General features: G+C 43.6%; 1 protein-coding gene across 1 annotated transcript in view; it reads left to right on the plus strand.

Annotated features, from left to right (window-relative positions):
* Window positions 1-3,944: 3,944 nt before the first annotated feature.
* The window catches only part of C6H12orf56 (chromosome 6 C12orf56 homolog), a 91,833-nt gene continuing 77,574 nt past the window's right edge, over window positions 3,945-18,203 (plus strand). The window contains exon 1 of the mRNA XM_075553233.1: window positions 3,945-4,196. Coding sequence (XP_075409348.1) covers window positions 3,945-4,196 — 252 coding nt within the window. The remainder of the gene's footprint in view (window positions 4,197-18,203) is intronic.

Raw genomic sequence — 18,203 nt, forward strand, 5'->3', positions numbered from 1 at the left:
AATGCTGAAAGTGGACTTTGGGGCCAGGGCGTGGTGCCCCAACAGACTGGACTGGAAAACGCTCCTAAGGGCCAGCAAACGATCCCTGAACTAGCTACAAGCTTTTCTCTTGTGAAAAAAAAAGAAAAGAAAAGAAAATTCAGCTTCTGTTTACCTATCACAGATTTCAAGTATCTTAGTATATATGTGTGTCTATTCGATTCTTGCCTGTTCTAAGTATGTAGAAACCTTGTTAGTCCTCAGAATAACCCAGTGTGACAGATTATGTTAGGCCAGATTGACTAGAGAAACAAATCCAGCAACACTCATATATGCGTATGAGAGCTTAATATCAAGGAATAATTATGCATCAATAAAACATCCCAGTTCAAGTCCATAAGTATGACACTAGTCCATAAGTCCCTCTTCATATTCATGAAGCTACATGCAATGGTGCAGAATGCAGAAATATCGCTGGCTGGTGGGGTGCAAAGTCTTTTGGATCCAATGGCAGTGGATGGATCTCCAGGGCTCCTGCCAGGTCTCAGAGTGGTTTGCCCGTAGGAAGGTGAAGCAGGTGGAGGGTTGGGGAAGGTTCCCAGGACCCTCCTTATGAGGAGGTCACATCCACAAGGAGCCAGCAGGCTAGACTCCACCCCTGTACTTCAAGTTGACACGAAATTTGGTAACGACCACACAGATCATAGATGAGGAAACAAACACAGAGAGCTTAAGAAACCTGCGTAAAGTCATTCACCTCCTGAGAGAACGGGACATTGAAATCAGGTAGTTTGGCTCGACAATCCATGGTAATCACTACTGCCTGCCAGCCAACGGAAATGCTCGTTCATGGAACTGAGGTAACTTCCGGTGAAAGGGAGTGCACCTCTGGGCCTTCTTTCCAGGCATGCCGCACTCCGTTTCTCTCAATAGTTTTGTGAAGAAGCACGGGATGCGATGCCAAATGATTCTTGACTTTGATTGGAATGAGGAACCAGAAGTCAGAGCACAGACTCTTTGTTGGGTGGGGGAAAGAACTGAGTCTCTGCTTCTGAGTCCAGGCATTTCTTGTTCTTTGGCATCTACTTTTCCCTTTAGGAGCCCTGGTGGTGTAGTGGTTACGAGTTGAGCTGTGACCTGCATGGTCAGCACCTTGAAACCACCAGCAACCGCCCTGGGAGACAGGCTGAGCTTTCTACTTCTGTAAACAGTCTCGGAAGCCTACAGGGATCACTGTGCATTAGTGTTGACTTGATGGGAGTGAGTTTGGCTGGTTTTCTTTCCCTTCCTCTGTGAGTACTTCCTTGTTTCTCTGACTAATCTCCTTTTGCGTGTCAGCAAGGATTGGTTCAATATACATCCTGCACTGGTATTGGTTAGATCTCTGGGGGCGAGATATACCTCGGTCCTTGGTTCCACTAGAAAGAATTCACGCTGAAGCCTGGTCTGTGATCCCAGTGGGTTTATAAAGAATAGTAGCAGTTTCAGATTCTACAGTAAATGGAGCACAAGCCAGACAGAGTGCACAGCACAGTTGCAGGACGGCAGCCCAGCTGTGCTACGTGTAGCAGATGCTGGGGAAGAGCATGCAGGAGCAAAACTGCTGACTTTTCAGGGGCCCCATTGGGAGGCATGGTCAACAATACTAGTTAACCCCATTGGCTGAATCAAATTCACCTAGCTTAGATGGGCCAATCCAATGCCTTCCTAGGTGTACCATCCCTTCCTGACCAGAAATTCGAACCTCTAGCATGTGTAATGGACCCCCCAGTCCCTATGCTAGCTACCTAACAGTATGACTCATGAACATAACAAAAAAACCTTCTTCCTAAATGGGATTATATTCCCAAGTATAAAGGTTAAGATTTACAACACATATTTGGGGGGAGGGCACAAATCACAAGGGGATAGCAGGGAGTTTTCTTTTACAGATGATGAAACTGACGAAGGGTGATGGCTTTCCAAAAGTCTCACAGATAGTGAGCAACAACGCTGGACTCTAGTAATCCCACCTCCAAGTCCAGTGCTCTTCCCGCTACCTGGAATCCTGTTCCTGCACTCTGAACTTTGTGTTACCTTGGCTACAGTGTAGAACATAGAGTGTCTAGAAACCTGGATACTGCCTTCTCTGTGCCAGGGGTGAGAATTTCACTGAGGTCATCTTCACTAGCAGGTCTGTATGAAATTCTCTCCGTCCAGTGCTTTGCTGTAAGTATCTGTGAAGCCTAGAGCCCTGTCACCAAGAGCTCACTGGTGATGGGCTTCTTGACAGATGCGTCAGCTATGCTGTCTTTGTGCTCTGAGCCCAGTCTTTCTCCCACCCCCACCCCCCTTACTCCAAATTGCCTGAGAGGACGTGAGTGTGAAGCAGGAAGCCTGAGAGACACACAAAAGCCACATGGCGGGCTCAGGTGAGAATCTTCAGTGTACTTTGACTGCACATTCCACCTTTGACAACGTTGCCATTTGACTCATAATAGCCCTTTTGTGTTTGGCTGTTAGGCAAAGGGAAGGACCTTTGCCTTCAGCAACCAGCTGTGTAAGAGCAGTTCTGATACGGGATGATCTTTAAGTGGAAATAGTCATGTCCTGTGACTCCTTTTGTATACAATTGTGAAGTTACAAATAGATGTATGGCCAGATCCTAGGAAAACTTTACATTCTAGAGCCTTTACAGTTTGCCAGCAGGTGGCGTTTCTCTCCTCCTCACTCACCAAATACCATCTTTCTCCAAGAAAAGAAACACTGATCCTTGGCTTCCACAGAGTTCCTCACTCTCCTCAGACTCCACTGAGGCGATTCTGACTCCTAGCGACCCCCTAGACCAAGTAAAATCCCCCCCCCCGGGGTTTCCAAGGCTGTAATATTTCTGGAAGCAGATTGGACATTTTTCCTCCCTAGAGCCATTGGTTCAAACTGTAGCAGTTTAGGCTGCATTATCTGTTTATGTTTTATTTATTGAAACCCTCCTTCCCCAAGGGGATTCCCTATGAAGAAATGGGGAGCAGATACTGCAAAGAGAATATCACGTGTGATTTAGTACTGGAGCCAGCAAGAAAGCATACTGATGAGAGTGCATTACCAAGTCTCTGGGTGAGTGGGAAGGGAGAAAGGCAGTGACTTTTCTAGCACTGGGATTTAAAAAAAGGCTTCACCTAAGATTTTTGGAATCAAGTGTCTGCTGTTCATTTCTCAAGTCTCCAACTGAATTAATGATCGTGGGCTGGAGGGCAGAGTTGTACTGCTTGCGGGCCATGCGAGCAACATCCACTCACCTGCCAAGAAGCTACAACTTCTAAGGATCTCAAGCCTTTGTCTTACCCTTTAGACTTCCATGGAGTCCCCACTGCAGAGCAAGACTTTTCCCGGGCGCTGTCTATTAGCTAGGCTTCAGGGTTTCCAAATAGATTTAAGAACAAAATATCTTTCGCTAGCTGGAGAAAAAAAAACCAACACTTTTGTAAGCATGGCAAAGTCAGAAAGCTATCTTAGCCTATGTTACAACCAAATGATATTTGAAACCTGTCGTGGTTTTAATAGGGTTGTCCAGGATTATTCTGCTTATTTTTAAAGAAACCAGTAAATCCCATCTCGGTCAAGTTCTAGGAACTTCCTCATCAGAGATCAAAACTGAGTTTCTCGGGCTCTATACATTTCGAAGGGTGGACTGCCCGCAAAACAGGGATAAGCGGAGGCTGGCGTGAGAGGGAGTCCATGTCCACCCACAAGATGCGTCCCGGTCAACTGCAATTGGAGGGCCAGCCTTGCCCGCCCATCACTGCCTGAGCTTCGGGCCGGGATTCCTAGGGCGGGGCGGGGGCACTCCAGGGAACCAGACCCGGAGTCCAGTCGCGGAGCAGCGGGCTGGGTGCGCTTTGTGGCGCGCGCGGGTTCCAGCGCGGGCGGCGCGGAGGCGGGGCCGCACCCAGGGGCGCCGGTCGTGCCCACCGCCTGCCCGCTCGCTCATGGCCGGGCCCGGGCCGCCCGGCTTCCCCGCGCGCACGAACAGCCGCCTGGACGCGTTCCTGCGGCGGCACCTGCCCCCCGAGGTCTACGACGCCATCCGCGCCTACGAGCCCTGCGTCGTGGTATCCGACTCGGAGAGCCGCGCCTGCAAGTACGTGGTGCTCAGCGACCGCCTCATATACTTGACCGAGAACCCGCCCAGGTCCATCCGGCGGGTCGTGGCGCTGCGGGACGTCGTAGCCATCGACCTGGTGAGCAGCGCGGGCGGGTGGTCGCGGGAACGCAGCGAGGACCCTCCGTCAAGGGCTCTCCTTTTCTAGCCCTTCTGCTCTAAGAGGAGGAGGAGGCTCTTTCCCACCCTGCTCCGGACTCCCCCACTCTCCTAACTTTTCCAGCACAAAGGAGGGATGTTCATGCCACATCAAGATGCCTTTCCTGTGTACACTCATCCTGTGTACACTCATCCTGTGTTCTCTCCTCTTCCTCCTCCTCCTCCTCCTCCGCTGCCGCCACCTGCTCCTCGCTCTGTACTCTCCACAGCGTGGGGACCGCGCCTTCTCGTCAAAAACACCATGTAAAAGTCCTGAATTCGCTCCTTAAGCACCTTAAGCACATAGTCACCCAGGCGCCGCGCTTCGGCGTCACCTTGCAAAAACCCAAAAGGGTGACTTCCTAGCTGCGCAGCGGGAGAGGCACAAAGCCAACCCCAACGCAAATACATGCTGGGCGGTAAATGCTCACTACGAATACAGGGATGTGTGCATAGTGCTCACTGTGAGTGAATGGATGAATGCCTTCGTGAGCTCTGTGCTCGGGATGCCCGCCGGCGCGGTTAGAGCCAGGCTGGGTACCTGCAACTGGAGAACTCCCTGGTCAGGGGTGTCAGCAGCGCTGAGACTTGCAGGAGACAACCTGGAACTCAAGCTTTGTCCCAGTTTGAGTGTGCTGTCACTCTATCCCTTTCCTCCAGCAGATTTCCCTATAATCCTGCAACAGATTGGGAGCAGTATCATTCTCCAATTACTGTCCCCTCCTCCCCGTCCCTGTCGCTGGCTCGCTTGGTTTGAGCTGCTCTGCTGTTTTTCCCATTTTCCTTTGGGGTTAGGTGTCTAGCCTCCTTGGTTTTTCTTCTTTTGCCTGAGCGTGTCCTCCTGGGAAATAGCGGCACAACTCTCGATGGGGCTGTTTTCCCCAGAGAATCATAGGTGGTTTTTTGAAAGCATTCGTAAGAAAAACAGTAAAATTAAAGGAAAAAAAAAAAGGTATTTCTCTTATTGGCTTTGTGCAAATTTCTTCTCCTCCTCCACACCCTTTCTGCTGCTGTTGCTGCTGCTTCTTCTTCTTCTTTTTTTGAGTAAGAAATGAAAAAAAACTTTGCCTTTTTCCTCCTGGTCACTATTTCCATTCTCTTGAGCTACAATTTAAAAAAAATTCAAACTTCCTTCAGCAAATGTTTCCAAACACATTATTTTGTATTCTCCAGTGTGAACATTTAGTGCTTGGTCAAAAGAGTAATGGTTTTAGGATAGTGTTAATCTTCACCAGAAAAGACCAGAAGTCGTTCTCTCTCTTTCTTTCGAAGCCAGAAGAGTACAGAGGAGCACAGTAAAGCGCAGGCCTGTGAAGCAAGACCGCGAGAAGGAGGACTTCCAATTCTTTCCTCAGTGCTGAGATCTTAGATGTGTTTAGCACATCTACAGATCTGACACGTTCTCCTCTCTGCCCAAGTGGAGTGATGAACTTTGGACGTGAAGCAAGACCTATTACCGACACTTGGAATAATGCTTAGTCCTGACCCTCAGCTGCTGTTTTAAGTGCTTGGGACTATTTTTTGTTTGTTAAAATCATTTCATTGGGGGCTCATACAACTCATCACAATCTATACATCCATCCATTGTGTCAAGCACTTTTGTACATTTGTTTCCCTCATCATTCTCAAAACATTTCCTTTCTCCTTGAGCCCTTGGTATCAGCTCCTCATTTTTCTCCCTCCCTGGTCTCCCCTCCTCTGTGAACCCTTGATAATTTATAAATCATTATTTTGTTGTATCTTACACTATCCGACATCTCCCTTCACCCACTTCTCCGCTGTCTGTCCCCCAGGGAGGAGGTTATATGTAGATCCTTGTAATCGGTTCCCCCTTACTCCCCCACCTTCCCTCCACCCTCCCAGTATCGCCACTCTCACCACTGGTCCTGAGGGGTTCATCTGTCCTAGATTCCGTGTTTCCAGTTCCTATCTGTACCAGTGTACATCCTCCGGTGCAGCTGAATTTGTAAGGTAGAATTGGGATCATGATAGTGGGCGGGAGGAAGCATTCAAGAACTAGAGGAAAATTGTATGTTTCATCGTTGCTACACTGCACCCTGACTGGCTAGTTTTCTCCTCGTGGCCCTTCTGCAAGGGGATGTCCAATTTCCCACAGATGGGCCCTGGGTCCGCACTCCACACTCTCCCGCATTCACAATGCTATCTATGATTTTTTTTGGTCTTTGATGCCTGCTACCTGGTCCCTTCGACACCTTGTGATCTCACAGGCTGGTGTGCTTCTTCCATGTGGACTTTGTTGTTTCTCAACTATATGGCCTCCTGTTTATCTTCCAGCCTTTAAGACCCCAGATGCCATTTTTTTAAATAGCTGGGCACCATCAGCTTTCTTCACCACATTTGCTTATGCACCCATAGTCTTCAGCAATCGTGTCAGGAAGGTGAGCATCTCAGACTGTCAGATTGTTAGAACAAAGTGTTCTTGTATTGAGGGAGGTACTTGAGTAGGGGGCCACTTTCCATCTGTTTCCTTAATACTAAACCTATAAATATATGTACATAGATCTATTTCACCCTCGTCGTATATAAATATATTTACATCTGTATATGCCTGTATTTAGATCTCTGTAACTGCCCGTTGCCTCCTAGTTATTTCCTCTATTTCTTTGTACTTTCCTCTTGTCTCACTATCATGTTCAGCCTTCATTTGGGTTTCAGGAATTCCTCTCAGTTACATTACCCTTGATCCAGTCCTGTCAGACCTCCTACACCCTCTTTGCCACTGATTTTGGATCACTTGTTGTTCCCTTGTCCCTGGGTTTGTTAACACCAACTTCCTTTCCCCCTTCCTCCCCCTCTCCCATGTTCTCCCAGAACTGTCATCCTGTTGTTCTCTCTTCTGGCTTGTTTATCCCACCTATCCCTTCCAGGTAGACATGCAGTGACAACAATATGCACCATCACAAGACCGTGTACAACAAAGCAACAATAGAAAGTAAAACAATAGTTACAACAACAACAAAAACCCTATAAATAGTTCAGGGTCTATTTGTTGTCCTTTACGAGTGTTTTCCAGTCGAGTCTGATGGGGTGCAATGCCCTGGCCCCACATCTATCCCTGGGGACTTCATTGCTCTGCTCCCCCCGCTGCTCTGCTGCACACCCCTCAGTGGTTGGCATGTGTGTAGTGGGCTCAGGGTGGGCACAGTTCCTGCCGTGTGTCTCTAGTGTTGTCCCCCATGGTGCTATGGGTCAGTGAGGAACACTGTGTGTGCTTGGAACTTCTTAATCCTCATAAATCCCATATAATGCTATTCTTAAGTTTTATATATAAGGGACTGGAGTTGAATCATTTAAGAAGCAGTTTGCCCAAAGTTCTCCAAGAGTAAGGGGCAGAACCAAAAACAGGTCCTGGATCTTTTTTATTCCAGTTTAATTATCCTTGTCAAGATCATCTGAGGATCATGTCATATTGATGATTCTGTATATCTGGGGTAGGACAAACTTTTCAGCAGTGGTTTAAACAGGATTGAACTAGCTCAAAGCTCTGTTCAGATTTTGATCCTAGATACGGTATTTTTCACATATGCACACAGGTCACAAATGGAATGAATGCAAGGGATTTGGGTGGTTAAAAAAGTAACATATTTATAAAATTTTGTATAAAAATATGGTGGTCTGTGTCCAGGGTCAGCTGGCTTAATTAGATTACAGCTGTATATAGAGTAGGTTAATGCAAACAAAACAAAACTCCCTACCTTCAAGTCGGTGCTGATCTAGAGCCACCCAGAGGATGGGATAGAACTTGAGTGTCCAAGACTGTAACTCTTTACCTGGAGTAGAAAGCCCCTACTTTCCAGGAGAGAGGCTGGTGGCTTCCAACCATAGAGTTTGCCTTTAGCCACCCAACATGTTACCTAAGCACTATGCCACCAGAGTTCCTATTGGGGACTTACAGATCATCGAAAAACAGTAAAGTTAAAAAAAGAAAAGAAAAACAGTAAAGTTTAATTGACAGGATTTTTTAAAAATTAATCATTTTATTGGGGGTCTCTTACAAATCTTATAACAATCCATCATTCAATTATATTAAGCACACGTGTACATATATTGCCATCAACATTTCCAAAACATTTTCTTTCTATTTGAGTCCTGGGTTTCATCTCCTTTCTCTCCCCCCGCCCCCAATGGACTGAGTTTCAGGTAGACTTTAAACCCTTTGAAAGCAGGAAAAAGCCCCAGTTTGTATTTTGTATATTTCTAGATTTGTGCTTTGCAATGGGAGCTAAGAGAGACAGAGACAGAGACAGAGATAGAGAGAAATTCTGTGTTGAATTAAATGGAATGAAATAGAAACTGGATAATTAGGTGCCTAAAGCTTAGGGTTCTTTTGTCTCTGAAATTAAAAGCTGATTAAAAAAAACAACTCAACCAAGACCATGCGATTCAAACTAAGGAATAAGCCCCTAAGGCTATCTTTGCATCAAGCAACAGCTCAACCTCATTAGGAAAAATAGTCTGCGTTGAGTACCATATACTTTACGTGATCAGGTGGAAAACAGCAGTCTGCAGGGCAGCCGCGAAGCTGAGGAAGTGAGTCCATCTGGACGTGGCACTGAGACCGTTTGCAACGGTTGCAGGACTCGAACAATGTAAACAGCAGTGAATTTGTGGTTGTGTGTGTTCACACAGAGTGAAAGAGAAAGTAAATACAAATTTGTTCACAGAGTCTTGGAAAACACTTTGAAGAAGTGGTAGGTAGCACAGTGGACCCTTAAGCACAAGGGCAGGAGTTTGGAACCAGCGGGCACTCGGAGAGGGGGAGAAGGCTGTCTACTCTCATAAAGAGTTACCGTCTTAGGGGGGACAGGCCTGATAGCATTGATAGCCCCTAATGCTATCTTTGCACTCTGTGGGACTGAACAACAGAATCATGTGTGAAGGTATGGCCCAAAAGGGTGAGGGTGGGGGGATGGGAGGAGGTAAAGAAGAGCTGATATCAAGGCGTTCAAGAAGAAAGAAAATGCTTTGAAACTGATTGTGGTAGCAATTGTACCATACTGCTTGAGGTGATGGAACTATGGGATGTTAGGATGTCTATAAGAGCTCTCAGTAAAAGGATGAAGAAGAAGAAGACGAAGACGAAGAAGAAGAAGAAGGAGTTACAATCTTGGAAACCCATAGGGGCAGTTCTGTTCTGTCCTCTAGGGTGACTATGAGTCAGAATCATATTTATTTTTGTATGTCTAGAAAATGTAGCACCCATTGCTGATATAAATATGGTGAAAATAATGAAAATGCATTATATGGTGATATATTATTTTGAGATATTTAATTTACAAAATGAAGGCTATGAGTATTTTTAGATAAAGTTATATTCATTTGAAAAAAATACCCAAAAAGAGCACCCTGTCCTCTTTCACTAGGCTCCTTGTTGACACCATATGGCAAATAATGGGCTGACTGTTATCTTATGAATAACAAAAATCTATTAGATTATGGGCCAGCCTTGTACTTTACATAGATGATTTCATTTCAGTTTCTTAAGGAAAGCGGTACTATCCGTCCTTAACAGATGGAAAAACTGAGAGTAAGAGTAAATACATGCATAAGGGCACTTATTTAGAAAGCTTCAAAAATAAGTCTTTTATTTTTGTTAGCATTCTAAGAAACCACTATGCCCCTAGCAATAACTGGCCTTCTGCAAAATTCATGGTATTTCTTTAGATGTTTTGGGGTTTCATGATAAGAATTATCTAATTATTTCATTATGCAAATTACCTGATTCCTGGACATTCATTTTCAATGGGAGGATGAAGGAGTAAACAAAACACCCTTTTCATTCTCTTACACCACCTCTCTCTGTTCAAGATGTTTGTCATTCCATTCCGAGCCACGACTGGTGCCCTGGCTGAAGCTTAAGGACAGACTTGGTTAACATTATACAGATGAGAATGTAGCATCCTTTCTCAGGGCCAAGACTTAAAAACTATTTATATTTTAGTCTGCCTTAGCTTAAGTCTGTTCATCTTTTAGTCTATCTTTGTTGAGGTCCTTTGTCCTAAAGGAATGATTTTTCAAGGCTATAAAAGCTCTGTTGGCTCCGTGGTTAAGCACACTGGACTGCTAACCACAAGGTCAGCAGTTCAAAACCACCAGCCACTGCATGGGTGAAAGATGAGGCTTTCTACTCATATAAAGAGTTATAGTCTTGGAAACCCATAGTGGCAGTTCTACCCTGTGCTGCAGGCTCGAAATGAGTCAGAATTGACTCCAAGGCAGTGAGTTTAACCCTGAACTAGTCTCAGGAGTCTCCAATGACACGACAAGGGAATTGTTCAATTCTCAAAATAGATCGGTAATTCCTTATGGATTATGTGGGTGAATCATTCATGCCAGCAATATTCATAAATTCCAGTAGTAGATGATTAACTCAGACTTCCTTAGAATTTGCATTCTGAAATTTAGGTAGAATATAATGGGAGGAGAAATACCTAATAGAGACTGCACTGAATTAAAAAATGATTATAAAGACTTGCCAATTTCCAAATGTGAAAATAACTTCTATTTAAGACTAAGCTTATATTCAACATGACTTAAATATATACTAATATGGCTTAATTGGAGGGAAATCCAACCAAAATATCATTATATGTTTTAGTCTCTATATGTCAGAATTGACTAGATGACAGTGAGTTTGAATTTTGACTGCTGCTATAAGAAAAAATATACCCAAAATGGGTGGTTTTAATAAACATAGATTTTTTTCTCGCAGTTCAGGAAGCTAGATGTCTAAATCCAGGTGCCTGCTCCAGGAATGGCTGTCTCTCTGTTGACTCTTTTTGGCTTCAGTCTTGGTTCCACGGTGACCTTGATGTGCACGTGTTCCCACTTGTGCTTTCTTCTCTGTGCCTCATCTGGTCTTTTCAAACCCTCCGGGAGAGGATTGGCTGAAGACACACCTTACACGGATAAGTCTCATTAACATAACAAACATCCTGCTCCTAACGAGGACATCCAGGGACTTGGGGATTCAGGATCTAGAGTATGTATTTTCAGGGCAGGTCACTCAATCCATAACACGGTATGTCAGCTACTTCATCAGTAGATTCAATCCATGGGGTTTACCTTTGCTCGCAGATTCTGAAGCAACTGGGTATTATTAAATTGTAGTTCTTGTATTTTTTTTTTCTTACTTGCTTTCCTCTCTTGGTTGGAGACCCCAGAGTGAGAGTTTGCCACGCAGACAGTGGAAGCTGAAGGAGAGGCTAATCTTGTCTGTCATTTCACCCTTGTTGGGCCCTACTTACATTACTTCATGTGTCCCATTAACTTCGACGATCCCCACACTACATGCTACCCTTTTAATAATAAGGTTGATTATTCTAATTCAGAGATGAGTTCATTTCCAGGTCTGAAGGGGAAGGGCAGGGCTATAATCTGGGGAGGTGGGGGAACCTGGTCCCACCAGTCTCTAATGGAGCAGTACACCTGGTCTCTTTTATGCTGAATCTTGAAGGATGAATAGAAATGTTCTCAGCAGAGAAAAAGGGCAAGTGTATTCCAGGGGAAGGACTAGCATGTGCTTTTGCAGCTTTCTACTGTATGACCAATCAAATCAGTGGGACCAGGTAGAGCTGTTTCACTGAAGGTCATTGACTTGCTTTTCTGTGCCTACATGCCTTTTACAAATGTTTTGTTCAAAGCAGGACCCAACCAAGAAGTAAGCACACATTGTAGTTGGTTGCTCTCTTTCTCTTGAATTACCTTTTTTTTTTCTTTTTAAAAAAATTATTTTATTGGGGGCTCCTACAATTCTTATCATAATCCATCCATCCATTGTGTCAAGCACATTTGTACATTTGTTGCCAACATCATTCTCAAAACATTTTCTCTCTACTTGAGCCCTTAATATCAGCTCCTCATTTTGCCCCCTCCCTCCCTCCTCCCCCTACCCAAGAAACCGTCATAATTCATAAATTTTATTATTTTGTCATAATTTACACTATCCAATGTCTCCCTTCACCCACTTTTCTGTTGTCCATCCTTCAGAGAGGAGGTTATATGTAGATTCTTGTCATCGGTTTCCACTTTCTACCCCACCTTCCCTCTACCCTCCAGGCATCGCCACTCTCACCACTGGTCCTGAAGGAGTCATCTGACCTGGATTCCCTGTGTTTCCAGTTGCTATCTGTACCTATGTACATCCTCTGGTCTAGCCAGATTTGTAAGGTAGAATTAGGGTCATGATAGTGGGGAGGAGGAAGCATTTAAGAACTAGAGGAAAGTTATGTTTCATCGTTGCTACCTTGCACCCTGACTGACTCATCTCCTCTCAATCCTTCAGTAAAGGGATGTCCAGTTGCCTACAGATGGGCTTTGAGTCTCCACTCTGCACTCACCCTCATTTACAATGATATGATTTCTTTTGTTCTTTGATGCCTGATACTTTTTCTTATGAAAATGTTCAACCCAAAAGCAGAGTGAAAAGTATGAGTCTCTAAAAGCATACTATCAGTTTCAGTAATTATGACCATATAACCAATCCTGTTTCATCTATACACTCACATTTTCCCCTGCTTGATTATTTCAAAGCAATTCTCAAACACACATTTTATTCACACATACTTCAATATATACCTTTTAAAAATGGAAGGGAGAAATATGAGAGCTAAAATTGTGAACACCCAGTTTGTTGAAAGCTGTGGAGGACAGTAGGAGCCCCAAACCCATCTGGAGAGTATCTAGTCCTCTCAAGTCGCTGGCAGATCCCCTCCAGCCCAGGCAAAGGTCTGGACCAGCCTCACAACAACATAGACCGTTGTAATCCCGATGATGACCTCCCTCTAGACCCCACCTAAACTTGTTGTAGGTGCAAGGATCTTTTGCTAGTTCTATGACAGATTTCTTCCTTAACATTTTAAATATTGATGGTGGTCTTTTCTTTTTAACTCCTTGTTTGTCTTTTTATCTTATCTTATTATTGTTTTATCCTTACCACGTTGTTTTGTTTTTGGTCTTGGCTGTTTATATTGGGTTTACCACTTTGTGAAGCACAGAAGGAGTGGATGCATAGAGATAATAAATGGTGTTGGCAGGGGATGTAGTATGGTAGGCAGGGAGATGGGGAGGGGTGGGATTGCAAGAGTAGACAATAAGGGCAGTGGGGAAGAGAGCACTAGAACTGAATATGATTACACAACTCATTTTAAAGGTGATTTACTCATGGGGAGAAAAGAAGAAAAATGTTCTAAAATTGACTATGATAATGATTGTACAATTCTTGATATGACTGAACAACTGAATTGTATAATATATGGATTGAGTGCCAATAAAACTATAGATTTTTAAAAATTAAAGTAAATTTGAAAAAATCAGGACAGTTTACCGTTATGGTGACATTATCACATCTAAAAAATTAACAGTAATTCATTAATGTCAAATATCCAGTCAATGTTCTAATTTCACAAATCATTCAAAAATGGCTTTTTTCAGTCTAACGCTCTCCCAACTGAGCTATTTCGGCTCAGAAAAATGGCTTTTTTATGATGAGTTTATTCCAATCACCATTGCATTTGGCTGACTTGTCTCTTAAATCTCCCCGCCCTCCACCCCCCAATTTCATTTTATCCTGTCTCTTATTTGCTAGATAAACCAGGTGATTTATTCTGGAGAAGTTTTCACATTTTAGATCTATCTGATTTTACCTCTATGGGTCCTTTAACAGGTTTCCCTGCCTCATATTTATTGTAACCTAGAACTAAAAATAGAAGCAGTTGAATTTAAGTTTAATTTATTTTGGCAAGATACTCTGAGACTATACTGTGTACTTCCTATTGCACCCTGTCAGGAGTCACACACCATCTTTGTCTCCCTTTCTGCGATGTCCAGCCTGACATTGGGCTACTGTGTCTTTTAAAAACTAAAAAGCCAAATTCACTGCCATCATGTCAATGTTAACTCGTAGAGACCCTATAGGACCCTGTGAGTTTCTGAGACTATAACTCAGTGGTTCTCAACCTGTGGGTCGCGACCCCTTTGAGGGTCGAAGGACCCTTTCACAGTGGTCGCTTAAGACCATTGGAAAAGACATAAGTACTTCACAATATATAATTACATATTGTTTTGAGATTAATAATTATGCTTTAATTATGTTTAATTTGTAACAATGAAAATACATCCTGCACCAGATATTTACATTATGATTAATAACAATAGCAAAATTACAGTTATGAAATAGCAATAAAAATAATTTTATGGTTGGGGGTCACCACAACATGAGGAACTGTATAAAGGGTCGTGGCATGAGGAAGGTTGGCCACTGCTGTAACTCTTTATGGGAGTAGAAAGCCCACTTTTTCTCACATGGGACAGCTGCTGGTTTTGAACTGCTGGTGTTTCAGTTAGCAGCCCAGCATATCACCACACCACCACCAGTGTTCTTCTACCTCTTGCTTTTTAGCATGGTTCATTGCAAAGATGGCCCAACTTTTCTGTACAGCATCTCCCCGTCTGTGTTTGCTAAGTGTTTCCTCCTGGTGCTATTTTACTTTAGAATGCAGATTTGATTCAGATTTTATCGTAACTAAACTCTACCTCCTGCTCAGCATCACTGTAAAAAATTTTTTTTATTGTGTATTTGGTGAATGTTTATTCAGAAAATTAGATTCCCATCTAGCATCACTTCTCAAGTCAGAGAAGTTGCTAAACCTATTTAAAGGCAAAAAAAAAAATCCCTTGCCATCAAAAGTTGATTTCAACTCATAACAGCCCTACATAGGGTTTCCTAGTCTATAAATCTTTCCATGAAGTGGTGGGTAGATTTGAACTGCTGACCTTGTGAACACTGTCTTCGTGAAAGTTATGCCAATTGACCTTGGTGGTTCTCAAGACTATGGCCTTGAGCTCCTAAGCTTAGTGTCCAGACAACACTTATTTAAATATTTTCTTTGATAGCACTGTTAATAAAAAATATTAATTAGAACTTGTTACTTTTTAAAATGTTACATTTGTGATTTAAGTAAGCATGCATTGTTAAAACAGCAAACTCTAAAGGAGGGGGAGTGATTAATGGAGACCTAAAGCCCACCTGTAGACAATTGGACATCTCCTTACAGAAGGATCATAGGGAGGAGCCACCCAGGGTGCAGTATAACACCAAGGAAACAAACAACTCTCCTCTAGTTTTTAATGCTTCCTCCTCACCAGTATCATGACCCCAATTATACCTTACAAATCCAGCTAGACCTGAGTAGTCCACTGATGCAAATAAGAGCTTGCAACACAGGGACTCCAAGACAGACAAACCCCTCAGGACCAATAATGATACCATGAGGATAGGGAGACAGTGGGGGGAATGCAAAGGGGAAGAGGATCACAATGATCGACATATAACACCCCACCAGGGGGATGAACACCAGAAAAGTGGGTGAAGGGAGACAGTGGTCTGTAAAAGATATGAAAATAATAATAATTTATAAATTATCAAGGGTTCATAAGTGAGGGGTAAAATGAGGAGCTGATACCATGGGCTCAAGTACAAAGGAAGTGTTTTGAAAATGATGGTGGCAACAAATATATTAATGTTGGATTGACACAGTGCTTGACACAATGGATGGATGGATGGATTGTAATAAGAGCTGCAACATCCCCCAATACAATGATTAAATAGTAAACAAACAAATAAATAAAACAGTGAGCTCCAAAGGCTTACCACTCAAATATTCTATTACTGGTTTACTTTAAAAATCTAGATAAAAATATTTTAGAATAAGAAAATAAAAAATTTAAGTTATGAGCCTGTTATTGTTATAACAACATCCATGACTAGTATTAGGCTGTGATTTCAAATGAAATAGCAGCAACTTTGAGTGTCTAATAAATTACTATTCAGCTGTAATAAAACATAACATTAGTAGTATGATTATCAAGAAGCAGTCCCTGACTTACAGGTATTCTAGTTACAAATAATTATACTTAAAGTTGTCTGGTTTGAGGATTTAAAAAAAAATCCTTTTATTAGGGATTCATTCAACTCTTACTGCCCATTCATACATCAATTGTGTAAAGCACATTTGTATGTTCATTGCCCTCATCATTCTCAAAACACTTGCTCTCCACTTAAACCCCTGGCATCAGCTCCTCATTTTCCCCCTCCCTCCCTGCTCCCCCCTCCCTCATGAACCCTTGATAATTTATAAATTATTTTGTCATGTCTTGCCCTTTCTGACGTCTCCCTTCACCTACTTCTCTGTTGTCTGTTCCCTAGGGAGGAGGTCACATGTAGATCCTTGTAATTGGTTCCCCCTTTGTCAGGGGAAGCCAGCCCCTAACACATCATTACAGGTTAGGTAGGCGCAATTGTACGGCGATAAGTGAAGGATCTTAGCACAAGTAACTCCATTTTGATTTGGGAACTATATTAAGTTCTTGAAACTTACCCTGTACCTACCCCCCCTCCCTTGAATAAAACCAGCATGTTTTTTACTAACAGGACGCCTGCTCAGTCAGCTTGCCCAACTTCTAGACGCTTGCTCAGCCAGTTTGCCCAACTCCCCCTCAACTCCCAGAAAATTTTAACAATTACTTCCTTTTCTTACAATCCCTTGTGTAAGCATAGTTGTCCCCCTTTTTCCCCCTGTGCCTGTCAGGAGGGGGGGGGGGGTATAAAAACACCACTCAAACTTCCCTCTGGGCGGCTTCAATAACTCAATGCCCTGAGTTGCTGATCCCGCCCGCAAGCTTCTCAATAAAGCCTGCTTCTAAAACTTTGCTAATTGGATCTCTGGTTCTGTTTCGTGCCCAAATAAACCTTACAATAAGTAAAGATCATAGTAAAGTAATAGAGAGCATGAGAGATAGAAGTGAAGTATTGAAATAAATGGAGTCAAACACGATTCATGGTAGCATGCTCACCTCAGCCCCACTCGATGGTCTACATGGAGGGAGAGAGAGAGAGATCTCTCTTCCCTCTACCCTCCCAGTATTTCCACTCACACCACTGGTCCTGAAGGGATCATCCTCCCTGGATTCCCTGTGTTTCCAGTTCCTATCTGTACCAGTGTACATCCTTTGGTCTAGCCAGACTTGCAAGGTAGAATTCGGATCATGATAATGGGCATGGGGGTGGGGGGTGGGAAGAAGCATTTAGTAGAAGAAAGTTGTATTTTCATTGTTGTTACATCGCACCCTGGCTGGCTCTTCTCCTCCCTGAGACTCTTCTGTAAGGAGGTGTCCAGTGGCCTATAGATGGGCTTTGGGTCTCCACTCCGCACTCCCCATGGTTTGAGGATTTTATGGTGAAATGAAATTGCTTAAATATGGCTCTTGTATCTGTCTTTGTAATTGCCAACAAATGACAGGGTGTCAGAGTGCAAAGTATGTGAAATACTAATAGAGCTGATTGGTCAGTTTTGCTACTGCTCTGGGAATAAGAGAGCCATCACAGAAGTAGGAACAGGCATCCCAGGAGCAGCAAGGAAGAGCCACCAGTGGAGCATGAACAAGATCCCGAACTTAAGAGGCAGAGTCAGTAGAGCCACCAAGATCATGGGACAGAGCAGAGGAGCAGGCCTGAGACTGTGAGTCAGAGCAGCAGACTTCCTGGCTAATAGAGGCAGAGGCCAAGGGATCAGAGCGAGATGTCTGCTGGCCTCGCTATAGGAGGCACTTTGGACAAAAGAACTGTAGCCGTACCACTCTAACCTGTGAGCTTCCCTAAGCCCTCCATAATTGTGAATATTGCCTGGGAATTCTGAGTATTGTATTCTAACGAAGAAGCTGTAGTCTCCTCCTCCCTAATGAAGGAGTATTGTATTCTAAGGAAGAAGCTGTAGTCTCCTCCTCCCTAATGAAGCCTGAGGTGGTCAGAAGTGCACCACACGCATTTCTTGAGCTTTTTCTACATCTTATCTTTATTAGTGTATATACTACTTCAGTGTGGACGCCCGTATTTTGCTGATATGACTCTCAAATGGTTGCTCCCGGATGT

This window comes from Tenrec ecaudatus, chromosome 6 (genome assembly GCF_050624435.1).
Source record: "Tenrec ecaudatus isolate mTenEca1 chromosome 6, mTenEca1.hap1, whole genome shotgun sequence".
NCBI classification, from domain to species: domain Eukaryota; kingdom Metazoa; phylum Chordata; class Mammalia; order Afrosoricida; family Tenrecidae; genus Tenrec; species Tenrec ecaudatus.